At 46.8% G+C, this 27,585-nt stretch overlaps 2 protein-coding genes across 3 annotated transcripts in view; both read left to right on the top strand.

The window, feature by feature from the left end:
* Positions 1-27,585, top strand: part of LGALS12 (galectin 12) — a 403,592-nt gene that overhangs the window by 302,572 nt on the left and 73,435 nt on the right. The window lies entirely within an intron of this gene.
* PC (pyruvate carboxylase) overlaps positions 1-27,585 on the top strand; it is a 548,480-nt gene that overhangs the window by 508,577 nt on the left and 12,318 nt on the right. For both annotated transcript variants that reach the window (XM_060253969.1, XM_060253977.1), the window contains exons 13-16: positions 10,712-10,933; positions 22,347-22,503; positions 23,673-23,913; positions 25,348-25,597. In XM_060253969.1, the coding sequence (XP_060109952.1) occupies positions 10,712-10,933; positions 22,347-22,503; positions 23,673-23,913; positions 25,348-25,597 (870 nt within the window). The remainder of the gene's footprint in view (positions 1-10,711; positions 10,934-22,346; positions 22,504-23,672; positions 23,914-25,347; positions 25,598-27,585) is intronic.

Genomic DNA, 27,585 nt, shown 5'->3' with positions numbered 1-27,585 from the left:
CCCTGCTTCAGTGTTTTCACTTCTGTCTTCCATCTAGGGTTGCCATCTCTGGGTTTGGAAATTCCTGGAGATTGGGAAGGGTGAATCCTAGTGGGACAGGGTTTAAGGAGAGGAAAGATCTTAGCTGTGTATAATGCCATAGAGTATAGCTGCCAAAGCTGCCATTTCCTCCAGGGAAATTGAGCTCTGTAGTTTGGAGATTAGTTGCAGGAGACCTCTGCCACCCCTTTTGGAGTTTGGCAAGTCTATATCCATCCTGCCCATGGGCATGTATCCAGCCCTAGACATCAATAAGGAAGTTTTCTGGAGTCCAGTAACTGAGTGCCAGGGCCACTATCTTGGCTTTGTCTTGGTACCAGGTGAGCAGTGGCCAGACCATCTCCCTATTGTCCAGGTGTCTGCACCAACAAAGTTTGAGCCCCAGAGGCTCTTGGGAAGGTGCAAGGATTCTGGGATAGTGTCTAAATGCCCTGCACATCTCTACCTCTCTTCTACCCAGGCGTCTGTTTCCTTCCACCATCAGGCAGTGAATAAAACCTGCCAAGAACTGTGTCTGCTCTCAAACTTGTAATCTAAAAAGAGACACTGAAAAAATAGCAAATATTAGAGGCAATGACTTAGCAAACGTGTGTGTGTGTGCATTTTTAAAATCCTGTGGCTGCAGATGTCCATTGGGTTGTGTACCAAAATCAAAACAATACAAATACTAAAATCATAGAAAGAGCCCTACTAAATCAGACTGAAGCTACGTCAAGTCCTGTTTACCGCTGAGGCCAACCAGATAGCTCTAGAAAGCCTTCCTTGTTGTTTGTCCCTTAGTGAGTAGTATTCAGAGGTACACTGCCTCTGAACATGGAGGCTCCATTGATACATGATGATTGATAGCTGTTGACAGACTTCTCATCCTGCATGAATTTGTCTAGTTCCCTTTAATGTCATCTTGGTTAGTGGCCAACACTATCTTCTTGCAGCTGTGAGCCCCATAAGATAATTGTGCAAAGATAATTATGGCTTATCCTGAATTGAATGTCTATCAGTTTTATTGGGTGACTGAGTTCTGGTATTACGGGAGAATGAAGCAAGGGGGCTCTCTCTATCCACTGTCTTCATCCAACGCGCAGTGGTGGAAAGTGCTATCCAATCACAACCAACATGGTGGCTTTTGTTGAGTTTTCAAGGCAAGAGATGAACAAAGGTGTTTTGCCAGGGGTGGCCAGGCTTGCTTAATGTGAGAGCCACACAGAATAAATGTCTGATGTTTGAGAGCAGCAAGAAATGAATGTCAGATGTTTGAGAGCTGCAAGACAGAAAGGAAGGGAGGGAGGAAAACATAGAGAGGTGGAAAGAAAGCAACTTTAAATGCGTTCTCCAAGCCGCTGGCTGACTTGGAGAAGTGATTAAAAGAGAGAAATGATGGCTGATGGGGCAGTGGGAGCTTTGAGAGCCACACAATACGTGTGAAAGAGCCACATGTGGCTCCCGAGCCACAGTTTGGCCACCCTTGTGTTTTGCCATTGTCCTGCCTCTTCATAGCAATCCTGGTGATCTCCCAGCCAAGTATTAACCAGGGCCAACCCCACTTAGCTTCCAAGAGCTATGAGAACATGCTAGCCTGGGCCATCCATGCATAATTCTATCCATTTCTGCCCTGTCCCCCTGCCCCCAACATACTCAGCTACGTTTCCCCCCTAAATTAAAAAGGCCAAGCTCAGTTTGATTCAAAATTAGGTCAATAATCAGAAGCAACAGCCGAGAGATTTCCAGGGGGGAGCTCCTATTTCTCCCAAAGGTTCTAAATTGACTTGTAAAAAACATCTGTAGAGGCCCTGACTTGGATAGCCAGGCAAGCCTGATCTCATCAGATCTTGGAAGCTACGCAGGGTTGACTTTAACAAGTACTTGGATGGGAGACCCTCTTGGAATACCAGTAGCTAGGAGGTGAAGGCGGGCTTTATTCATCCACCTTCCTGAATATCTTCCAGGCCCCCAGTAAGGGTCAGTCACCAGCGGTCTCCATGACTTCCAGGCACACACAGACATACACTCACACATACGCAAAGAAGAAGAAGAAGATGATGTTATTGGATTTATTTCCCACCCTCCACTCCGAATCTCAGAGTGGCTCATAATCTCCTTTATCTTCCTCTCCCACAACAGACACCCTGTGAGGTGGGTGGGGCTGAGAGGGCTCTCACAGCAGTTGCCCTTTCAAGGACAACCTCTGCCAGAGCTATGGCTGACCCAAGGCCATCTCAGCAGGTGCAAGTGGAGGAGTGGGGAATCAAACCCGGTTCTCCCAGATAAGAGTCCGCACACTTAACCACTACACCAGACTGGCTCTCTACACCAAACTGGCTCTCTGTACAGGATTGATGAATATTTTTTCACTTTAAAATAGTATTGTTCACTGAAGTCAAAACATAACTGAATAAGACTGAAGTACGTGCTCCCAATAGGTTAATTTTTCAGACTCCACAGAAGCTGTGCAATCCTGGTTGTTTGAGCGATGGGAATTCTGAGCTGCCAAGAGAAGGGCACAGAACTCCAGCGGCATTAGTCAGGGGGAAGACAGCAGTAGAGTGGGTTGTTCACGTGACGTGCTTTCTTTTGACATCTGCATGGTTTGGGAGGGGGCAGAGGAAATCTTTGTGTGGGAGTTTTCAGCACTTATAATATAGTGGGTTCGAAGCATTGAGGAGACGAGGTTGCAGTGATCATTGCTCTTTATTAAGTTACAGCATGGTAACCGCTGAACTAGAAGACTACTGAATGGGGCCAACTTTACACAGTCCTGGGTTCCCGCGCTAGAGCTCCATTGGATTGTTTGAACCAGCAGAGGGCTTCTGATTGGACCAGGGCAGCAGGGATTTGGATCCTACTGCCCATTGTTCTTGAGTCCCCAAGCTCAGTCCTCAAGGCTCCAAGGAGCCAGCCAGGAGAGAGCCAGTTTGGCGTAGTGGTTAAGTGTGCGGACTCTTATCTGGGAGAACCAGGTTTGATTCCCCACTCCTCCACTTGCACCTGCTGGAATGGTCTTGGGTTAGCCATAGCTCTGGCAGAGGTTGTCTTTGAAAGGGCAGCTGCCGTGAGAGTACTCTCAGCCCCACCCTCCTCACAGGTTGTCTGTTGTGGTGGGGGGGGAGGTAAAGGAGATTGTGAGCTGCTCTGAGACTCCGAGATTCGAGTGGAGGGCGGGATATAAATCCAATATCATCTTCTTCTACTACTGGCAAAGGAACATAGACATGAGTCCACATACACAACAGCAGTCCTACAAGAAACTTCTCAATCCAAAGCCACAGGGTGTATTGGTTTCTCTGTTGTTTTCCTTCTTTATTTTAATGGTCTTTTTGTATATAGTGAGGAGGTTTTAGAGGGGGAAACCCTTCTCCCAGAAGTCTCCTTATTAAACGCATTTGCATCTGTTAAAGACATCTGTATTTTTCTTTTTAATCCATGTGGATCCTTGAAGAGGCTCCCAGGAAGCTTAAAACCACAATGCATAATGAAAAGAATATCACATGATTTTTAGAAAATATCATGGATCATCAAATGGCCTATAGAACCAGTAATGCAAGCACTCTAGCGTGAAGTTGCAATATTTATATATGCAGTCATTTAGCTCCAGAAGCCTTCTGGAATAAATCCTGTTTTCACTCGTCAAAAAAATAACCACTCCTATCAGCCTATGTCATGGCCCACCCTTACAGCTGAGATAGTTCCCTCTGTAAACAAAACCTTATCATATCTTAACAAAATATTCTATTAACACCTCCTCCAGAGCCATTAGCACAATTTGTTGGCAGGTATACCTTGGCTTGACCTTAGTTAGACCTCACCTGGAGTATTCTGTTCAGTTTTGGGCAGCACAGCTTAGGAAGGATATAGACAAGCTGGAGCGTGTTCAGAGGAGGGCAACGGAGACACTGAGGGGTCTGGAGATCAAGTCCTATAAGGAAAGGTTGAAGGAGCTGGGGATGTTTAGCCTGGAGAGGAGACAGCTGAGAAGAGCATTTTCCTAGGCTTGTAAGAAAGGGTCACTAAAGAATTTAAAAAACGATGTAACCCTTCCTGCCCTCCTTCTCATGATCTGCCTCATTCACAGAATGAACATTGCTCTCAGATGGCCATCTAGACTCTGTTTAAAAACCTCCAAGGAAGGAGAGCCCACCACCTCCCGAGGAAGCCTCTTCCGCTGAGGAACTGATTAACATGTGGAATTCACTGCCACAGGAGGTGGTGGCGGCCACAAGCGTGGCCACCTTCAAGAGGGGTTTAGATAAAAATATGGAGCAGAGGTCCATCAGTGGCTATTAGCCACAGCGTGTGTGGCTAATATATATATATTATATGTATATAATATATATATATTATATATTATATTATGTGTTATATATATATATATAATTTTTTTGGCCTCTGTGTGACACAGTGTTGGACTGGATGGGCCATTGGCCTGATCCAACATGGCTTCTCTTATGTTCTTAACTGCTCTGTCAGGAAGTCCTTCCTACTGTTTAGCTGGAAATTCTTTTAATTTAATTTTAACCCTGAGCAGTCGGGTTAGAATGGATAAAAGGAGGTATTTCTCCACCCAAAGGGTGATTAACATGTGGAATTCACTGCCACAGGAGGTGGTGGCAGCTACAAGCATAGCCAGCTTCAAGAGGGGGTTAGATAAAAATATGGAGCAGAGGTCCATCAGTGGTTATTAGCCACAGTGTGTGTGTATATATATGTGTGTGTGTGTGTATATACTAATCCATTAGTTCTGGTCCGACCTTCTGGGGCAACAGAAAACAACTCTGCACCATCCTTTATATGACAGCCTTTCAAATACTTGAAGATCACTTCTCAGGCCATCTGAGAGCAATGCTCGTTCTGTGAATTAGGCAGATCATGAGAGGGAGGGCAGGAAGGGTTGCATCGGTTTTTAATTCTTCAGTGACCCTTTCTTACAAGCCCAGGAAAATGCTCATTGCCACTATGGGGTTGGTCAGGCATTTTTTTCTCCAGCCCAGTTTGGCAAGGGATCCTGGAGGTTTTTGCCATCTACTGGGCATGGAGCAGGGATCATTGGGGAGGGGGGGAGATATTTGTGAAGTTCCTACGAAGGGACCTTAGACTTTCTTGGTGGTCTCCCATCTAAGTGCTAACCAGATCCATCCCTGCTTTATGAACATATGAAGCTACCTTATACTGAATCAGACCCTCGGTCCATCAAAGTCAGTATTGTCTTCTCAGACTGGCAGCGGCTCTCCAGGGTCTCAAGCTGAGGTTTTTTCACACCTATTTGCCTTTTTTGGAGATGCCAGGGATTGAACCTGGGACCTTCTGCTTCCCAAGCAGATGCTCTACCACTGAGCCACCGTCCCTCTTTCTTCCAAGACCTCTGGAAATGGGGCTATACTGGGCCATCTAGGTCAGGCCAGTACAGAGGCCCAAAAGTAGGTAACAGCCTGGGCTGCAACCCAGATCCAGCATGCGGTTAATCCTGCCCTGGGTTTACCTGGCCGTTCTTCAGCCTAATCTTTCCAAAACCGCAATCGCAACCTAATCTAAAACAAGACTAATCTAGATTTTGGTGCATGAAATGGAAGCCTCTGGCTATTTGCCCGGAGCTGAAAGAGAGCCAAAATTTTCTCCTCCATCTCTGATGCAGTCCACTCTCGTTTGGACCCCATGCTGGCTCCGTTCCCCCCCCCTCCCCGAAAAACACATGTGAGTCACCGGACGAGGTGCGGATGGGGGGGTAGGTGGTGAGAATCTGCTTGTTCCTCGTTAGCGCCTGCTAAATATTTTATGACCTTAACGAGCCAGCCTGGAAATCTTGTAATAAAGCGGGGTGGGGGGGAGAAGCGAGGGCAGGTGGTTATAATAGGCGCCTGATTTACATGCCTCCTGCTCTTTATGATTGATACGTGAGGCTCAGTTTAATTATATCGGATCCTGGCCTTGTATCATTATTATGGCAGTTTATTTTCTTTGTCAGCGGCTAATCCCCAACCTAAGCCAAGCATTAAGAGAATGAAATAAGGATGTTTAAATCTTATTAAATTTCCCCCGAGCCGATGGTTAAATCCGTTTTTTATTTTTATTTTTTTTTTTTAAAAAAAAAAAAGATGTGCCAGAATCAAAAAGAGCCGGCCCTTGATGCTTTTATAAGCAGGAGGGATTAAGGAATGGCACCGGTAATGAGTGGGACCCCCGCAGGGGCCCATTGGCTGCCAGTTAACTGGGCATTAATTGAGACCACTTAGTCGGGCATTCCCTTGTAGTGCCTATTGTCCCTGGGTTCAAGGGAGGGCCAGAACTTAGCATGGAGGCAGGAGAGCTGGCAGGGAAATAAAAGAAAGGTGGGTTCCGGTAGAAAGGATATATAATTTGGAGCAGGCAGGTGTGGGTTCATTGGCTAATAGGTCCCTGGTGGTTAGAGCAGAAAAGGCTGGGAGCTTGTTCACCCGATCATGAATTAGAGCTGGTTTACTCCACAGTTTTTTGTCCAAGATTAAGTTGCAAATAGAGTTGCTAGCCTCAAGGTGGGAGCTGGAGACCTCCCAGAATGCAGCGGATCTCCAGATGACAGTAGGGGTGTGCATTTGGCATAAACCAGGGGTGGCCAAACTTGCTTAACGTTTGAGAGTCATGTAGAATAAATATCAGCTATTTGAGAGCCGCAAGAAATGAATGTCAGATATCTGAGAGCCAAAAGACAGGGAGGAAGGAAGGAAGACAAATAGATGAAGGAGTGAGGGAGAGGTGGAAAGAAAGCAACTTTAAATGCACTCTCCAAGCTGCTTTCTTTCCACCCATCTTAGCTTAGAGAAGTGATTTAAAGAGGCAAATGCCTTCTCCAAGCCAGCTTATGGGGTGATGGGGCTTTGAGAGCCATACAATTGGTGTGAAAGAGCCATATGTGGCTTCTGAGCTGCAGTTTGGCCCCCCTGGCATAAACACCCCCCCCCAAAAAAAAACACCCACATTTTTTGCCTTACAGGTATTTTTTTTGTATATTTTTAAGCCAGTTGTTGATTGGGGCTTAATTTCAGCTATCCAAAATGGCCAAACCCTCAAAATCCCAAATCCCTATTTGGGATTTTCAGGACTGCTGAACATCTGAACTTAAAGAAGAAGAAGACCATAGATTTATACCCTGCCTTTCTCTCTGAATCAGACTCTTAGGGTGGCTTACAATCTCCTTTATCTCCTTCCCCCACAACAGAAACCCTGTGGGGCTGAGAGAGCTCTCCCAGAGGCTGCCTTTTCAAGGAAAACCTCTGTGAGAGTTATGGCTGACCCAAGGCCATTCCAGAAAGTGCAAGTGGAGGAGTGGGGAAACAAACCCGATTCTCCCAGATAAGAGTCCGTGCACTTAACCACTACACCAAACTGGCTCTCTTTTCCTCTGGTTATGCCAGGGGTGGCCAAACTGCAGCTCTTTCACACATATTGTATGGCTCTGGAAGCCCTCACCACCCCATCAGCTGGCTTGGATACGGCATTTCTCTCTTTAAATCACTTCTCTAAGCTAAGAGAAACTGGGTATTTAAAGGGATCAAAGTCCCTTTAAATGCTTTCTCCAAGCTGTGCAACTCCTCAGTGAGTGAACTCCAAAAGCATTTAAAGGGTTTGCAGTCCCTTTAAATGCTGCGTGAACTCGCTGATTAGAGGTGTTTTAAGGGACTGCAAACCCTTTAATATCTTCAAAGTTTGCTTGCCACAGAGGTTGTATGGCTTGGAGAAGGCATTTAAAGGTTCCTTGATTCCTTTAGATGTCTCCCTCCCCCTGCCATCAAAAGCAATGGAGGATGGGGGCGCCTTCTTTGGGGCCTCCAGAAGTGGACCCCCAGTCCAGCCATATTGAGATTGCAAAGTTCATGCCTCTACCTCAAAAAACAGCCCCCTTGGACCTCAGATACCCTATGGGAATCATTGACTATAATCAGTGGGCTTCCTGAATATTTACTGAATCCGAATGCCAAACCAGTATTGGGATTTGGGAATATTAGGGAATAGTAATATTTTTCAGGCTCAGCATATCCGAACCCGAAAAATATTGTTGTTGGGGATTTTTTTGCCCACCCCAAATGACAGATAAAATGGATAAAATGGGTGCTTTGGAGGGTGGGCTGGGTGGTGTTATGCCCTTCTGACTTCCTTCTACTCCCTAACCCCCCCCTTCCCGGGTGTCCACCCCCAAATCACCAGGAATTTCCCAATCCATAGCTGACCATCCTGCTTGTAAAAGTCCATTTTAGAGAGACCTTGCTGTAGATGTACCTTGACTAAGTAAGGTCTCCCATTAGAAACACAAAAAGCAATGAAATCACGTTGCTCATAAATGAACTGGAGGTGCCTGAATATTTGGGAGACTTGAAACTAAAGAGTAAGGTATGAATTTGTATATTGACTAGAAAGTAATGACCTGATGCGGAATGAGATGTTAGAATGAATGCACAGAAGGCTGAAAGCAGATGAGAAGTGAAGGAAAAATGTGGAGGGGAGTGAAAATGAATCTGTTCAGGCCCCCAATTAGAGAACTCTGAAGGGAGATTTGAGGGGTGTGTTTATGTGGACATCCAAATAATTCATTTTCCCCATTCCCTGCAAATCTTTGCAGGCTCCATCTTCTTATTATGTATTTTGTATCTTTCCTTCTTGCCCACTCTCCCCACCAGCGTCCCTCTCCCAGCACAGTGCAGAGGTCAAGCCGGTGTTCAAATGGAGAATCATGTTGTTAACTTACTTACCAGGTTTCATTGCAAATATCACAGTGCTCAAGGAAGCAATCTCTTTGCCATGAGTGTTTTACATCTTTCCTGACCCCGATCGCAAATGGGTGCAGGGGCCAAGCTGGCATTCGAAATGGGGAATCGCAGCTCAGGCATGCACGAGAGTTTTCATTCCAACATCTTGATTCTCGAGACGGTAACTGCATTACAGTAGTCTTCACATTTTCCCCACCTCCCCCTCAAAAACAGGTTCAGGGAGTCAGGCTGGTGTTCAAGTATGCAATCCGATCGTGCGTTCCAATTTTCGTTCTGATTTTTTGGCACTCGAGGGAGATATTGCGTAACAAACAAACTGAGAGAGCCAAACAAGGAGAGTTCAACCAAAGGCCTCATTTTGCGCTTGCCGAAAGCTCTCATTTTCAGGATAACAGAGTTGGGAGAGTATTTGCTATATCTTGTTGTTTCCCTGTGGAATTCTCAGTAACTCAGAATTCTAGGGTAGACCTTGCCATTTTTGCATAATAAATGCCAGCAAATACCACAGAACATGTTCAGTCTACCCTGAAACCAATATCCCTCTCTCTCTCTCTTTTTCTGATTAGTACTCCAGGACAGCAATTATTTGAAGTACTGAAGGTAGCAACCACCATAAAATAGAGCTGCTGCCGACTTTACCGTGACGCCCCATAACATTGCCTCTGAACAGGGAGGTTCCAATTAACAATAAGAGCTAACTGCAATTGATAAATCAATTTCTCCATGTCTAATATACTTTTTTAAAGCCATTGAAAGCCTGCATTGCTCTTTGTAACATGATGAGGAATGCAGTTGCACCTTTTTCCCAGTTTGGTGTAGTGGTTAGCTGTGCAGACTCTTATCTGGGAGAACCGGGTTTGATTCCCCACTCCTCCACTTGCACCTGCTGGAATGGCCTTGGGTCAGCCATAGCTCTGACAGAGGCTGTCCGTGAAAGGGCAGATGCTGAGAGTCCTCTCAGCCCCACCCACCTCACAGGATGTCTGTTGTGGGGGAGGAAAATAAAGGAGATTGTGAGCCGCTCTGAGACTCTGAGTGGAGGGTGGAATGTAAATCCAATGTCGTCGTCTTCTTTTCGTATGCTGTGTTTCATACCCCTCTTCCTGAAATAAAAATTTCCCGCTGATTTGAAAGATAACCTCATTGGGGAAAGAAGGTTCTATCCCAACCAGCTGTCTGTCTGTGTGTCTCTCTTTGCCATCAAGTCACAGCTGACTTATGGTGACCCCGTGAGGTTTTCAAGGCAAGAAACGTTCAGCGGTAGTTTGCCGTTGTCTGCCTCCACATCACAGCCCTGGTATTCCTTGGTAGTCTCCCATCCATATAATGATCGGGGCAACACTACTTAGCTTCTGAGGTTTGATGAGATTGCGCTAGCCTCCGCCATCCAGGTCAGGGTGCTCTCTTTTGTGCTAGTTTTCTAACTGTAGAGAAAATTCTCCACAAGGGGGGAGGGTGCACACAATGACCACACCAGTGGCTGCCATCACAACTATGTCAGTGAGTTGCATACATTAATAACATGTGTGAAACAGATGTACTTCCTTTATCTGCGCTGAATTTACTGCCCATCAACTTTGTACTGGGCACTCATGAGCGGTGTTCCCTCTAAGCTGTGGAGTCCTGTGAGCAAAAATTCTACTTTGTGCGCTATTAGAATAAAGTTGTGAGCTACTGGCAATAAAATTGTGAGCTATTGCATAAATTACTTTGCTCTGGGGCCATTTTTCCTGAGCTAAGACTGAAATGTGCGAGCCGGAGGCTAAAAAAAATGTGAGTTGCTCACACTAACTCAGCTTAGAGAGAGCACTGCTCACGAGTTCTCATGTTTGGGGAAAGGAAGGAAGAAGTTGCCTCCGTCCACTTTCTTCACACCACTTTTCATGTGATTTTACTCACCTCTGTCTTGTCTCCACCTCTTGCCCCATCTCTCTCTGTAACAGGTGAGCCGCCATCCGGTTTCCGGGACATCCTTCTTCGCGAGGGCCCCTCCGGCTTTGCCAAAGCCATTCGCCAACACAAGGGTCTGCTCCTGATGGACACCACCTTCCGAGATGCTCACCAGTCTCTTCTGGCCACCCGCGTCCGCACCCACGACCTGAAAAAGATCTCCCCCTTTGTGGCCCACAACTTCAGCAACCTCTTCAGCATGGAAAACTGGGGAGGTAAGAAAAGGGGGGGGGGGTGGAATTGAAGATGTTGGGAATGCCAGATGTCTCTGGTTTGGGGTTTGGAATTACAGCAGGCTGCCTTTTTATCCTGTAGTCAAAAAGAAACCTGCAGGAAGCTGACAGCCTTATATCGGATATAAGGATATAGACTAAAGAAGGATATAGACAAGCTGGAACGGGTTCAGAGGAGGGCGATGAAGATGGTGAGGGGTCTGGAGACCAAGTCCTATGAAGAAAGGGTGAAGGAGCTGGGGATGTTTAGCCTGGAGAGGAGGCGGCTGAGAGGTGATATGATCACCATCTTCAAGTACTTGAAGGGCTGTCATATAGAGGATGGTGCAGAATTGTTTTCTGTGGCCCCAGAAGGTAGGACCAGAACCAATGGGTTGAAATGAAATCAAAAGAGTTTCCGGCTCAACATTAGGAAGAACTTCCTGACCGTTAGAGCGGTTCCTCAGTAGTACAGGCTTCCTTGGGAGGTGGTGGGCTCTCCTTCCTTGGAGGTTTTTAAACCGAGGCTAGATCACCATCTGACAGTAATGAAGATCCTGTGAATTTAGGGGGAGGTATTTGTGAGTTTTCTGCATTGCGCAGGGGGTTGGACTAAATGACCCTGGAGGTACCTTCCAACTCTTTGATTCTATGATTCTAAACAGTAGCTCAATATCATGCATATTTGGTGGTGGAAAGTGCTGTCAAGTCATAGCTGACTTGTGGCGACTCCATAGAGCTTTCAAGGTAAGAGATGTTCAGAGGTGGTTTGCCATGGCCTGCCCTAACACAGGGCTTTTTTTTTTTGTAGCAGCAACTCCTTTGCATATTATGCTATACCCCCTTGCTGTAGCCAATCCTTCAAGAGTTTACAGTAGGCCCTGTAAGAAGAGCGCTGTAAGGTCTTGGAGGATTGCCTACCTCAGGGGGGTGTAGCCTAAGATGCAAAGGAGTTCCTGCTACAAAAAAAAAAGCCCTGCCGCTACACAGAAACCCTGGACATCCCATCCAAATATTAACCAGAACCCCGCTTAGCTTCTGGGATCTCACAATATCAGGCTAGACTATGCTGTTCCTGTACAGGACTTGCTAACTCAACATGAATGCCAGTAAGTCCAACTAGCTCTGTGGTAAGTGTGCACAGGATTGCAGCCTTCATGAAATTGCTTATGCTTTGCCTTGCACTACAGTGGTCTCATCAAGGTTTCAGCTGGCCTGGTCCACCTGGAGAGCTTGTTGTCAAGGCTGATTCTTGGGTCCAACCACTCCAGTGACTCCTTATAGCTGCCCATTAAGGAGGGTCACAAGGCAGTACAGGGGCTCAGGAGAGGAGGCAGCTGGCATCTTTTCCTGGCATGTTCTCCTGGCATCCTCTCCTAGGTCCAAGCCAACCAGCCGGTTGGCAAGGCAGGCTCAAGAAAGGATGGCCATACCTGTTCCAGAATGACAGAATGCCTCTGATAAGCACTGGCTGCCATATTTCCAGGTGAAACTTGAGTGTGATGGATGGAAAGATCTGTGGTTTCCTTATAACCAGCAGAAATACCTAGGGCTGTGCAGCCAAGCCTGTGTGTCCATGTGTGTGTTTTAGTCTCGATCTACTATTAGCATCAAAAAAGTTTTAATAGAGGTCTTCTTTTCCAAAAACCTCAGCAGTTTTATCTATTTATAATGAACAAATCAATACTAATTTCCTTCCTGGCTGTCTTGAATCCCCCTAGCCAGGTTCACGATCCTAGAAGCTCTGAGAGAGTTATGACTGACCCACCCAAGGTCGCTCCAGCAGGTGCATGTGGAGAGGTAGGGAATCAATCCTGGTTCTCGCAGATAAGAGTCTGTGCACTTAACTGCTACACCAAACTGGTTCTCCAAACTGGCTCTCCAGAGGTTCTAGAACTCCGTACTGCAATGTTCTCCCAGAAAAAAAGCTCTGACCAAAGCTAGGCCCTTCTAAGCCCATTGACCTCAATGGTCTTATAAGAGAGTAACTGTGTTCAGAATAGATCCAGGTGAGTAGCTGTGTTGGTCTGAAGCAATAGAACAAAGTTTGAGTCCAGCAGCACCATTAAGACAAACAAAGTTTTATTCAGGATATAAGCTTTCATGTGCAGGCACACTTCTTCAGATATCTTTGTTGGTCTTACAAATGCCACTGGACTCTGACTGTGTTTAGAATAGTTTCTGAGGATAGCTGTGTTGGTCTGTGGTAGAACAGTTAAATTTAAGACCTATAGCACTTTAGAGACCATGGCTGGTTTCACACTGTGAATTTGACCCGATATTATCCTGTAGGGAAAAACCCCACTTGAGTTTTGTCCATTACTAAGCTATCAGACAACAGCCACTGAAGGGACAGGATCCCAGTAGTGGTCTGTGGTTGCCCATTCACACTGCTAGCGTGGCTCAACCATGGACCCGCTGTGGAAAGGGCTATTCTTTTTAAAAAGCCCCTTGTGTGTGCACGCAAGTAGAGAAGCGCACAAGGGCTCCCCTGAGAGGGGTTAGGGGGGGAAACCCCTGCCGTGCTGGAAACGGCTTAGCTCGATCGTACAGCTCTTCCACTTATGAGTCACCCTCGGGAAAATCCAAGTACCTTTTTAATGCAGATAGGAGGCGTCTGGAGACAGGATGAGAACGGGTGCAGCTCGGAGGGCAGATGTGCTGGTGTGATCGTGTGCTTTTAATCCGAATGGGAGGCAGGGCTAGGTCAGGCCAAATCTCCTGTGTGGAACCACCCCATGTCTGACAAAGGGAGCTTTGACTCTCAAAGGCTTATACCCTGAAACTCTTGTTGGTCTCTAAGGTGCCAGTGGACTCGAATCTGTCTGTTTAGGATCACCCTGTTGGGGTGTTACAAGCACAGCCCCGCTTTCTTCTGTGAAATGTTGGCAGGGGTGTATGTGTGTCAAGCCCACTACGTGATTGGCGAACTGTGTTCAGCTTGGTGGCCTGAGATATGGAGCCAAGCCGCCAGATCAAACCCAGATTTCTCCATCACCTGAGCTAATCGGGAAGCTTGCTGAGACAGCAGCCATGGAGGTTTGCATATGCAAATAGAGGCAAACCATTATGAAAAACCCGTCAAGTTCTTGTTAAATTTTTCAGAAAACAAACACGGTTTCAAAAAAGACGATAAAAAATAGATGGCGTTACATGCTGTTCTTTTATTCCCGGGCTTTTGTTTGCCTGCTGCAGGCGATCTGCGTAAAATGTGTGATGTTGCAAACCGTTGTCACATTCCTAGGCTACAGCTGGGAATAAAAATCTAGGGCTCGTCAAAACAGAATGTCATGAAATCTTCTGTGACTGTCTAAGAATGAACTCTTTGGAGCTGAAAAGCTTACTGTATGTCTGCTTTTCTATTAATGGTTGTTAATACATTATCAGCAATATTTTTAAAAATCCTGGCTGGGCTACTGTTGTGGGATCTACATAGGGCTGCCCTTGAAGGCACTTCCTAAGTTTCAGTTGGTTCAGGGTACAGTAACCCAAATAAGTTTTGATCCTAGACATAGAAAACTCAAGACACTGGCATTCTTCTTGACTATCTGCTTGCAGAGTCAATTCCAAAGTGCTTGAAAAGCAACCAGACCTCAAGACTGCAATAATGGAGGGAGTGCCTTCTCCCATCTGCGTCCTTGTTCCTTCCTAGCACAAAAAAATATCTTGATGGTTCCATTACCACTGGATTGGTGGCCATGGCAAAGTGAATGCTCGCTGTAGCAGAATCAACTGCCTGCCCAGTTTGGTCCTTTTCAGCAAACTGCAAAGACATTATAAACAGCGTTATGTAATTAATGTGCTTTGCTTTTCATGGTATGTTCATTGGCTTCTGCTCGGTGTGCCCTCCAGTGATCTTTCATTGTTCTCGAATTGTACCCGGCCTTGAGAAACCGCGTGCTGAAAAAGCAACTGTGACTGAATGCGTAAATAGAACAAGCACCTTGCATTATGGAGCTGAATAACAAGCAAAAGGGAACAGGCTCCTGCCCCAAAGAGATGCCCATCTAAAACTGAACAGACAGGGGAGAGGGGCAGGAAAGGGAAAGATGGATAGGCTTGATTTGGGATTGGGGTATCATAAGATGCTCTACTTCTGCTGAAGCACTAGCTCTAATGGCTGTGTTTCTAATTCTGTGGGAGTGAAGTGCATGCCGATGTTCATTTACTTTCATTGCAGATCTTATAAGTCTTCAGTTCGTTTAATCAGTGGACTCGTTGATTACTGACAGCCAGTGTGGCAGATTGGCTCATGGGGGACTGGTCTGGAGAGGGAACTGCATTCAAATCCCTTCGTGGCCAATACCTAGCAGTTAGAATTTGGGATCTCAAGTAACAAGGCTGGGAAAGAACAGAATATCGGAGAACCGAATATGCTCAGAAATAGACAGCATTAGGCTCAAGGGGCCAACATTCTGGCTAGGTATAAGGCAGCTTCGTATGTGCCATTGCTAGGCGAGAGCTGTCCCTCAGTGGCAGAGTTCCACCTTGGCCTGTAGGGTGGCTAGGGTTGCAGACACAGAAAATATCTGGGAACTTTGGGGGTGGAACCAGGAGCAAGGTTGTGACAAGCACGGTTGAACTCCGAAGGGAGTTCTGACCATCACATTTAAAGAGACTGTGCTCCTTTTAAATGCCTTACCTTTATTGGAAATAATGGAGGATGGGAGACCTTCTTTTGAGGTTCAAATAGTTGGACTTTGGTCCAATCTTTTTGAAACCGGGGGGGGGGGGGGGGCGGGGTTAGGTGAAGCACCAGATGCAATGCTAAAAATTTGGTGCCTCTACCTCAAAAAACAGCCTCCCCAGATTGATTCTTGATTATACCCTACGGAGACCAGTCTCCATAGGGTATAATGGAGTGCCCAGTGGACATTCAGCCCCCCCCTCACTTTCTGATAACCCTGAAGCTGGAGGAGGGTCTCCAAACTAGGGGATCCCCTGCCCCCAAATAGGGATTGGCAACACTAAAAAGCCCCAAATTCTATCACAGTTTCAAAAAACCTTTGGTACCAAGACTGGGAGTTGCTACCAATCATGGTAGAGCATGACCCCCCATATTTTGAGACTGCAGGCTTAAGCACAAAATGGCTGCCACAGAGGGCAGAGTGATACGCACCAAGCCCCCCCCCCAAAAAAAAAGTCTTGGTACAGGGGTGAAGTGGAGTAATTTAAAAACATCCACTGGAAAAGATGAATGAAAGAGAAGAAAGCCGACACTGTATAGTGACAGCTGCTACTGAAACAAAGTTATTTTACTCTGCCAAGCCAGTCAGATCTCCAGTGGCCAGTCAGAAGCCCTGTTGAGCAAGTTCCACACTTGACCCAACATTCTTTATGAAAACATTTGGTGGACACTGGGAAAGAAGAAGAAGATGATATTGGATTTATACCCCACCCTTCACTCAGAGCCTCAGAGGATCTTACAATCCCCTTCCCTTCCTCTCCCCACAACAGACATCCTGTGAGGTAGGTGGGGCTGAGAGAGCTCAGAGAGAACTGCTCTTGAGAGAACAGCTCTAAGAAAACTGTGGCTGATCCAAGGTCACACCAGCCCTGGCATGTGGAGGAGTGGGGAATCAAACTTGGTTCTCCCAGATTAGACTCCATACTCTTAACCACTACACCAGACCACACCAAAAGGTGCCATCACACTATACAATATCTTCAAAGGTGGATGTTGGTGTCTCCACAGTACTGTGGACAAGTCCACAAGTCCACGTGAAACAAGTGTTTGGGTAGACAATTCTGGGCGAAATGTGCCAGTAGTTTCCCTTGTTGACTGCTTTCTATTTGTTCCTCTTTCCAAGCCTGTTCTTATTCTTATTATTCTTATGGAACATGTTGTTTACTATTATAGAGAACAAAAGGCTGAATCTTCAAGTTGCTCTTTCCTTTAATCCTGCATGGTGTCACTTTTGGGTTTATTAAATTGTAAGTCATCTCACACTCGGTTTAGTATCTCAACAAGGTGGTTGTGCTGAGTTTCTAAAAATATGCACGTAACCAGGGAACCGCGTCAAAGGGCAGATGGATTAATTATGTTTTTCATTGTTTGGCAACCCTGATCTCTAGGAAAGTAATGTGGATGGATACATGTCTTAAAATACAGATTGATACCAGGATGTTTTTCTTTCATTATGACATGCAGTGGGGATGTGTTCATGCCATTTGCATTGCTGGTCTTTAATTAGTGGGTCACGATCCAAAATGGGGCTATGCGCTAATCCCACAATGCGTTGCATCGAGCAAAATTATGGCCTTTTTTGTTCGTTTATGTAATTTAAGAGAAGAAAATAGATGCAGAAAAAGGGAGAGAAAACAGACAGAGAGAAAAAAGGGAAAACTAAGGTATGGTTAAAATAAATTGCAGTGGGCCCCGTTGTAGATCAGCATTCAAGGTGAATCCAGGATTCAAATAGGTTTGGAGGTTTCCAACCTAGATCCAGCAGGAAAAACTATTTGTGAACTTTAAAATATGGGCAAATAATCTGTCCATCCTTTGTCTCTCAGCCTCATCTGTAAAAAAAAATGAGTATGAATTGATGGTCTCTGACTAACTACTGGGGTACTCTGCAAGCCGTTTTTAGGGGATGATGTTAGAATCCCTGACCAGTAGCAAATTAGGGTGGCCAAGCAACTGGGGAGTGGTTTAGGGGTGGGGACATGGTGGGATGTGACATCATGTGTGCCCCTTTATCACTTCCAGTGAAAACCTGGAAATGACATAGGGTAGTTCTAGGAATCACTGAAAACTCCATGGTTTCCTCTGGAAGTGATGTAACAATGCACAGGATGCCAACTTTGAAAAAAATTATCCTGCTGCCACTTAGTGTGTGTTGGGCGGGGGTAAGAATAACTGTTGGTGGGAGGCCTCTTGCCATAGTGGAAAGTCTGGCCATCCTATAGCAAATCAGGCGGAGCTTTGTTCCTGGCTAAGATGTGCCATATTGCATGTATTTCTTTAAAATATTATTACCCCACCTTTCTCCATAAACATAGGTTCAGTGCAGTTTACAGTACAGAAGATTATAGCAATATACAAGCACAGCAGGTAAAACAACTTCAAAACCATATATGCCATTAAAATATCAATAAGGTAGGATCTCAGAATAAAAACCAAACCCAAGTCGGATGAACCAAAACAACTTTACGAGCTCTCTTACAAACCCAGTAGGGAGGGAACAGCTTGTTTCAGGGCAACTTCCAAAAAAGTCCTGAAATATCCGCCACCATCCAGATCCTCCAATAGAAGAGGCCATGGAGAACCCTGCAGGGGAGAGCCTGATGTCATGGCACACAAGTTGATACAGGAAGAAGCAGTGCTTCCCATGTGGAATCAGTAGAAAGCATTTTTAGCAGCAATGCTCACTTGCATCTTCTTCATGAAGTCCACACCAAGCTCTTCACATAATTTGCCAAAGAAAGGATTACCTCCTTCAGCACTGGCAATAATCAGACTATTCACTCTACCAACCAGCATTATAACACATGCAGTCTATCTACATACAGCCGGGGTCAGTCACAGCTCTTGTAGAGCTGTTCTCTCAAGAGCAGTTCTCACAGAGCACTCTCAGCCCCACCTACCTCATGGGGTGTCTGTTGGGGGAGAGAAATGGAAGCTGCTCTGAGTGAAGGATGGGGTATAAATCCAATCTCTTCCTCTTCTTCTTTCCTGGTGCCCACCAAACGTTTTCATAAAGAATGTTGGGCCAAGTGTGGCACTTGCCCAACAGGGCTTCTGACTGTCCACTGGAGATTTGATTGGCTTGGAAGAGTAAAATAACTTCATTGCAGTGGCAGCTGCCACTATACAGTGTTGGCTTTATTCTCTTTATTCTTCTTCGCCTTTCCTGGCTTCAGATTCAACTTGTTGTGCCTTAATCACTTGACTGCAGCATCCAGGCATTGGTGTGGGGCAGAGACAGCTGCTTCTGGAGGCTTAGTTAGTGAAATGTAGAGCTGGGTCTCATCACCTCGTTGATGACACCCTACCTCAGAACTATACACTATCTCATGTGGTGCCCTGACATTGCTTTTAAACAGTGTAGGGGAAGAGGACAGAGCCCTTGGGCACTCCAAGTAGCAGCCCTCTCAGCTAGCCAGTTCAGCTTCTACAATGCTAACATTTTGGGTCTGTTGGACTAAAAATGGCAAATCGCTGAAGTGCCAGTCCTCTCCCACCCACCCCATTCTCTAAACAATTCAATGGAATAGAAGGATCTCATTTGTCAGAGACCACCAGTGGAGCCGGTCAGATCAGCAAGGAAGTATTGCCCCTATCCATCTGCAGATAAGGCATCAAAATCAGAGCTTTTTTGTGGGAAAAAGCTCAGCAGGAATTCATCTGCAAATTAGGCCATACTCCCTGACATCACACAGGCTTTTTTGGTAGAAAAAGCCCAACAGGGACTCATTTTAGGCCACACCCCCTGACACCAAGCCGGCCAGAGCTGCGTTCCTGCTCAAAAAAAAAGCCCTGATCAAAATAATCATAGAAGCCACAATTGAGGGCAGAGGCATCATCCAGGAAAGTCTGGAGTTGCTCTGCCACCACCCACTCAACAAATACATACCCAGGATTATTTATTATTTTCAATTTATAGCCCGCCCATTCCCAAATGGGCTCTGGGCGGGTAACAACAATCAATAATACAAAATTAAAATCAAATACATATAATAAAACAATATACAATCTAAAAGCAATATAACAATCTAAAAACAAACTCCAGTTCTGCATTTGGTAATATCAGTTGCCGCCTCTCCTTCCATACATCCGCCAGCTGGTGTAAGATAAATGGGTCAGCAACATTATATCATCAGGGCCCCTGCAGCGGGGAGGCCACAGAATAACAAAATGTCCACCGCCTCAGTTGAATGCCTGGTGGAACAGCTCTGTCTTACAGGCCCTGCGGAACTGCAACAGTCCCTGCAAGGCCCTAATCTACAATGGGAGCTTGTTCCACCAGGTAGGGGCCAGGACAGAGAATGCCCTGGCCCAGGTGGAGGCTAAGTGGACTTCTTTTGGGCCAGGGATTACCAGCAGATGTTGATCCATGGAGCGTAAGGCTCTCCGGGGGGGTATATGGGAAGGGGTGGTCTCACAGATGGATGGCAAGTCTGAAACTGGCCTGAAACTGGCAAGTCTGAAACTGCAATTATTTAGCTCATCTTTAGGTAAGACAGCCTTTGAGTCAAGGGTTTAATGGTCTGCTCTGTTGTGTGGGCTTTGACCTGCATGGCCCAGGCTAGTTCAATCTCATCCGATCCTGGAAGCTAAGTAGGGTTGGCTTTGATTAGTATTTGGACAGGAGACCGCCAAGGAAGTCCAGGCTTGCTATGCAGAGGCAGGCAATGGCAAACAACCTCTGTTGGACTCTCGCCGTGAAAACCCTACAAGCTGTGGCTTGACAGCACTTTCCAGGACCACCACGTGCTTTATGAATAGTTCCTGTGCTGCTGGTGACGGATGGCTTCTGTTTTCTAATGGCTTGTGTTTTAACACTGGTTTTTAATTGTAAGCCTCATTGAGCAAGACTCTGAAGGAATGACACAGAAATATTCTAAATGAATAGATAATAAATAAATCAGCTTCTCAGCAATGGTCTACTAACAGCCGCCTCCAAAGGGCTGGGAAGAAGAAGAGTCGGTTTTTATACCCTGCTTTTCTCTACTCTAAGGAGGCTCAAAGCGGCTTACAGTCACCTTTCCTTTCCTCTCCCCGCAACAGGCACCTTGTGAGGTAGGTGGGGCTGAGAGAGCTCTGAGAGCTGTGACTGACCCAAGGTCACATAGCAGGCTCATGTGGAGGAAGAGGGTGAAATCAAACCCTGTTCTCCAGATCAGAGTTAACTACTACTGTTAACTACTACACTATACCACATCTAATGAATGGAACTTACAACTTTTCCCCAAAACAGATTTTGAAAGCCAGGATGTACAAGGATCGCCATTAACAGATGGTATTTTTCACAGCCTCAAGCACCCTGTCAGCATCCATTGGAAAGATCAATCTTAATTTGTCCATAAAAGCTTGATGAGGTGATGCTACCCACACCTCTGAAGCCCAATCTGTTCTTAAATTAATGTCAAAGTCATATTGGGTCAGAGTGATTCTAGCCACAAAGATTCTCACAAAAAAGTCAGTTAATAGACAAATCACTGTTTCCAATTGACTCCATCCCAGGAGTCATCAAGTTTTGAACGACCCTAAATAATTTTATTTGTATGGGATGTAGTCAGCAGCAGAGAAAAAAGCCTTCTTTGCCGCCCTCATTGCTTTCAAATGAACTTTGTGGAGAGCTGTATCTGATTCAGCCCAAGTCTTCCAACAAGATGTCTCCCAATTGATTTAAGCCTGTCAGCCCTTCAGTTGACCAAACTAGGGGCTACTCAAGGGGGGAAGGTGCCCAGGAATGACTCTACCTATTTCTTGCTCAGGGTGTTGTTTTTTTCTCACTAGTGCTTCAGTAGAAACACTGCCTAGGTTCTGAGGAGATAATGGTTCCACCCCCACCACCCCCAAGCCTCCATTTTGTGTCTGTCTCTGTTCATTTTGGCTAGCCATAATACAAAGTATTACATGGATTTTGTTTCTTGTTCCAAATGATGGACCGTAGGGTTCTAGTAATACACAAAGCACATCATACAAGCCTGCAGTTTCTCTAGAAGTCGCTGCCTCCCATCCTCAGGGTGGTTTGAGCCAAAATACACTGGACACCAAGACAATTGTCCCACCCAGCAGAATTTTGTTTGGAAGGGCATGGACCTTGCTGAAGCTTGGCTGCCAGTTTCTAAACAGAGATGCCAGAAATCAAGTATTCCTGGCAGAGTTTGCCTCTGACAAGAGATCTCAGCTCGCTCATGCTAAATTTGTAGTATGAAGGGAAAAGCACTCTGTAATATTTGGAGCAGGGAGACCTGTGGCTTGGAATTCAGAATAGGTGTGGAGGATTCAACCAAACCTCAAATTAATCCCTCTCTCCGTAGAACTGAGTTACTGGTTCCAGTTTGGTGTAGTGGTTAAGTGTGTGGACTCTTATCTGGGAGAATTGGGTTTGATTCCCCACTCCTCCACTTGCACCTGCTGGAATGGCCGTGGGTTAGCCATAGCTCTCGCAAGAGTTTAGGGGGAAGTGTTTGTGAGTTTCCTGCATTGTGCAGGGGCTTGGACTAGATGACCCTAGAGGTCCCTTCCAACTCTATGATTCTATGAGTTGTCCTTGAAAGGGCAGCTGCTGTGAGAGCACTCTTAGCCCCACCTACCTCACAGGATGTCTGTTGTAGGGGAGGAAGGTAAAGGAGATTGTGACCACTGAGACTCTTGAGATTCAGAGTATAGAGCGGGGTATAAATCCAATATCTTCTTCTTCTCTCTCTCTCTCTCTTTCTCTCTCTTTTTCCCACATGCTCTCAGGTGCCACCTTTGATGTTGCAATGCGTTTCCTGTACGAATGCCCCTGGCGCCGGCTGCAGGAGTTGCGCGAGCTGATCCCCAACATCCCGTTCCAGATGTTGCTGAGAGGAGCCAACGCTGTAGGCTACACCAACTACCCGGACAACTCCGTCTTCAAGTAAGCAGACGGTGCTGTGCACAAAATTCTGCAACTTGTGGTATACGTTTTGCAAACGCAAGGGAAGGTCTGCATAGATTTTGCTTACCTAACTATCTGAAGTGTGTGTGGAGGGGGTAGGGAATTGTGCTATGATATTCATGGGGGAAAGGTCTGAATTTCCTCAGTCTCACTTCACCGAGTTCTTTTGAGGATAAAATAATGAGGGGAAGAAGAGTGGAAACAAACCCTTCAAGCCCTCGTTTGAAGAAGGCTGCAGTAAAGAAACAAACAAAAACCGAATCACTACGCAGAGGAACTCAGGGCAAAGCAAAGCTCTCTGGCCCCTGACAGACTAAGCTAGGTAAGCAATTCCCACCACCACCCCCCATGCCCAGCAGCAAAGCTCTTACATGAGTATACCCTCTCCTTCCAAAACCACAACACCAGCAAAGGGAATGTACACTCGTCCTACACTTATATAGACCTGAGTCCCATTGTGATTAATGAGAACTCTGCTATTGGCAGGAAGCAGTGCCTGTCAAGTTTTGGAGGGTCCCTATTTGTGTTTCCAAGGCTGGACAGCACCACCCTTACCATTGTCTAGCATTTTCACACCAGAATTTCTGGGTGAGTTTCATTTTCCAAGCAGCCTCAAGCTGCACCCAAAGTGCAGAGATTCTTTAGAGGATGCATGCTTACCTCCCAAGCTCTGATCTGGCCAGAATTCAGCCCGAATTTTGGCTCATCATGTGGTTTGTGCCCATCCCTACGCACGAGTTCTTGTACTGTGAGAAAGGAGGAAAAGTACTGCTTCCTCAGCCTTCTCTGTCTCACACATAATTTTGTGAACTCTTCTCATGTCATCTCTCCATCATCATTTCTCTAAGCTAAAGAGCCCTAACCTCATTAACCTTTTTTTGTAGGGAAGGTGTTCCATTTCATTCTAGGGGGAGGGAAAAAACACTTCTCTGCAGCTTGTAAATTCCGTTCTTTGTGTGGTCACCTGTAAGTGATTGCTCTTCACCGTGATTAAGCAACTATATACTTCAATCCATTGTTTCTACAGAAGAAGAGGCTGGTTGTGATAAGATCTGAGAATATCAGGGAGGCCTGCGGGACAGGCATGGTAATTAATTCCTTGGTGCCCCATGCTTGCCTGGTCACGACCCTACATTTTACTTTCTCAGGTTCTGCCAAGTGGCCAAGGAGAACGGCATGGACATCTTCCGGGTCTTTGACTCCCTGAACTACCTGCCCAACATGCTCCTGGGCATGGAGGCAGCCGGGCAGGCTGGTGGGGTGGTGGAAGCCGCCATTTCTTACACTGGGGACGTGGCTGACCCCACCCGGACCAAGTATACGCTGGATTATTACGTCAATCTGGCTGAGGAGCTGGTCAAAGCTGGAACTCATATCTTGGCCATCAAGGTAAAAGGGGAAAGAGGCTTGAGGTTTGGGGATGGGGGGGGATCAGCTGGACCCTGAGTGTTTCTCTAAGCCTTCCTGCATAGCACATTTGTGCAGATGTACTCAAAAGCCACTATCTCCCCTATCCCCCAAATGTGCAAATAAAAGAATCCTCAGCCATGGGGCTTGCCTTAAACTCAACTTTTAGCCCCAGAGTTCATAATTTAAGAAGAGCCCCGAGTGGTCCGTATGGTCTAGCATCCCATTTCACACAGTGGCCAACCAGTTTTGTACATTCTGTGGAATAACAGGAGCGTGACAGCTTTCCTAGACCTTTTACCAGGTCTTAGCACAGTCCCATTAGTAAACTTCATGGCATTGTGTTAACCCTCCTCCCCTGTCCCCAGCACGGTTGTGTATAAGGGTCATGCCACTCATGGGCTGAGTCCATATCGACAGTTTGAGGCAACACAGGGACACCCCCCCAGATGAATTAAAAAATCAAGTCCAGACATGAACATCTGGAGACCATTCCGCTCCCGTACTCATCCTATCCTCCAGCATTGTACAAGAGCTCAGAAAAGCTACCACTTTGGAAGTGGTAGCAAATCACCAGGGCACTTCCCTGCTGCCTTTCCTGGCTGTCTGAATGGTGGTCTGGCCACTCCTTCAAAGCATGTGCAGCTCAGAGTCAGCAGCAGACCACACGCAGTCTGACCGCTCCCAGGGCGCTTTCTCCTCTGCCAGCTTACTTCAGGACAGGAGGCTGCCACCCCAAGGTGCCGATCTTGGCCCAGACCAGGGCTTTTTCATAGCAGGAACTCCTTTGCATATTAGGCTGATGTAGCCAATCCTCCAAGAGCTTACAGGGCTCTTTGTACAGGGTCTACTGTAAGTTCCAGGAGGATTGGCTACATCAGCCTAATATGCAAAGGAGTTCCTGCTACAAAAAAAGCTCTGATCTAGACTATTAGTCACCATGGAGTAGCATATTTCCCATTGGTGCTGCTAGCTGAGAAAGAAGCAAGGATCTACAAAGCAAAAATAAAGTCAGCGTGAAGCTCCTGGCTTTGCTGCAGAAGGGCTAGAACAGCAGGAAGTCAAAGAGAGAAGAAGAAAGATGGATAGAAAGAGAGGGGGAAGAAAGGAGACGACTTGGGGGAAAAAATACACCAACTCATGTTTCAAGAAAGGGATTAGTATGGAAAGCACATAATTGAAAACTCCCTCCTGTTCCGTGAACTCCTACAACCTCCCTTTTTGGCTTGCCAGACTTATTCTCCTTGGCTCCTCCCACTGTCTTTGTTTTGTTCCACCCCTCCCACTAGCTCCTCCCTTAATGAAACTTTGTTCCTGCCCCTGCACTGATTCCTCCCCTCACGCTCCCAGAACTAGTTCCTCTTCGTTCCTGTGTGTCTCCCACCCACCTCAGCCTCCCCCTGCTCTTTCTTGCAGGACATGGCTGGTGTCCTGAAGCCACGGGCTTCCTCCATGTTGGTCGGGGCACTGCGCGAGCACTTCCCCAACGTCCCTCTGCACATCCACACCCATGATACTTCAGGCGCCGGTGTGGCTTCCATGTTGGCTTGCGCAGCAGCAGGCGCCGACATTGTGGACGTGGCCATCGATTCGATGTCCGGGATGACCTCTCAGCCAAGCATGGGAGCAATGGTGGCTTGCACCCGTGGATCCGAGTATGACACAGGTGCGAAAATCAACAGGTGTCTCCATTTTGTGGAGGGAGCAAGGTCCAGTCATACCCTTCCCTTCTCTCCAGTGGGCACCATTTTATCATCCCAACAACTCTAAGTACAGGGCTTTTTTAAAGCAGGAAAACAGAAAAACACAGTTCCGGCTGGCTTGGTGTCGGGGGTGTGGCCTAATATGCAAATTATTCCTGCTGGGGTTTTTTCCTACAAAAAAGGCTCTGCGAAACAATGGCTATGTTAGGGGGTGTGGCTTAATATGCAAATGAGTTCCTGCTGGGCTTTTTCTACAAAAAAAGCCCTGGTGAAGTGGTTTAGTCTGAGTATGTGTGACTGGCCCAAGATCCCCTAGCAAGCTTCCACAGCAGAATGCACATCTGAACCAGGATCTTGCAGAGCCGCCCAGTGCTCTGGATCGGGGCGGTGTGGCGGTGCTGATGCTGTTAGATCAGTCGGCCGCGTTCGACACGGTCGACCATCGGCTACTGACCCGCCGCCTCGCCGACATAGGGGTGAGGGGGTCTGCCTTACAATGGCTCTCCTCCTTCCTCGAGGATCGGGGACAAAGGGTGGCAATTGGTGGCGAGCGGTCCCGGAGGCGCACACTGGATTGTGGAGTGCCTCAAGGGGCAGTCCTCTCACCAATGTTATTCAATATCTATATGCGCCCTCTTGCCCAGATTGCCAGGAGATATGGACTTGGGTGCCACCAATATGCAGATGACACCCAACTCTATCTGCTGATGGACGGCCGGCCTGGCTGCGTCCCTGAAAATTTAGACCGGGCCTTGCAGGATATGGCAATGTGGTTGAGGGGGAGTGGGCTGAAATTGAATCCAGCGAAGACAGAAGTCCTTTGTCTGGGTCGGGGCGCCCGGGAAGGGGAAATACCTCTCCCGGTCTTCGACGGGGCGCCGCTGAAAGCGGCGCACCGGGTTAGGAGTCTGGGAGTTTTACTGGAGCCTTCTTTATCAATGGAGGCCCAGATTGCAGCCACTTCCAAGTCAGCCTTTTTTCACCTGAGGCGGGCAAGGCAGTTGGCTCCCTTCCTAGAGCGCCAAGACCTGGCAACGGTACTTCACGCAACGGTCACCTCGAGACTGGATTACTGTAATGCCCTCTACATGGGGCTGCCTCTGTACCGAACCCGGAAGCTGCAGCTGGTGCAGAACGCAGCGGCCAGACTGTTGTTGGGGCTCCCTAAATGGGAGCACATACAGCCTGGGCTGCGCGAGCTGCACTGGCTGCCAGTTACATACCGGATTCGTTACAAAGTGCTGGTCATTACCTTTAAAGCCCTATATGGTCGAGGACCTGTCTACCTTAGGGACCGTACTCCCCATACGAACCCCAGAGAGCACTGAGGTCAGCTGGAAAAAACTTGTTGACCACCCCCGGACCGAAAGAGGTGAAGCTGCAATGCACCCGTAACCGGGCCTTCTCCTCTGTAGCCCCGAACCTATGGAACCAACTTCCAGAGGAAATGCGGGCCCTGCGGGACCTTGAACAATTCCGCAGGGCCTGCAAGACCTTCCTCTTCCGACTGGCTTTCGCTGACGAAGAAAGAAATTGCTAATGATTACCGCCATTATAAAAGCACAACTAGCATTAGCACTTTTATCAATTTAATTAAGTGATTTTAAACTTATCAGAATTTTTAATGTTTAATGTTAATGTAACCTTGTCTTTTGTATAAGGGAAATTGAATGATGTTGTTAGCCGCCCTGAGCCTGCTCCGGCGGGGAGGGCGGGATATAAATAAAAATTATCTATCTATCTCTAACTACTGCACCCATGGATCCTTAGGATTCTATCCCATGTTATGGGAATTAGGTCAGTGGGGTGAAGTTGGTTCCCTGAGTTCAAATCTGAGGGTGGCGATGGAGTGCCTAAGTGACTGAGCTTTAAATTAGGATGCCTTGGGTTCACATCTTAATTCTGCCATTTACTCCCTTGGGAGCTTCAGGCAGGTCTATCAGCCTCAACC

Source organism: Heteronotia binoei, chromosome 1, assembly GCF_032191835.1.
Source record: "Heteronotia binoei isolate CCM8104 ecotype False Entrance Well chromosome 1, APGP_CSIRO_Hbin_v1, whole genome shotgun sequence".
NCBI lineage: Eukaryota > Metazoa > Chordata > Lepidosauria > Squamata > Gekkonidae > Heteronotia > Heteronotia binoei.
Note: the sequence above shows the minus strand (reverse complement) of the source record. Positions and strands in the feature narration are given on the sequence as shown.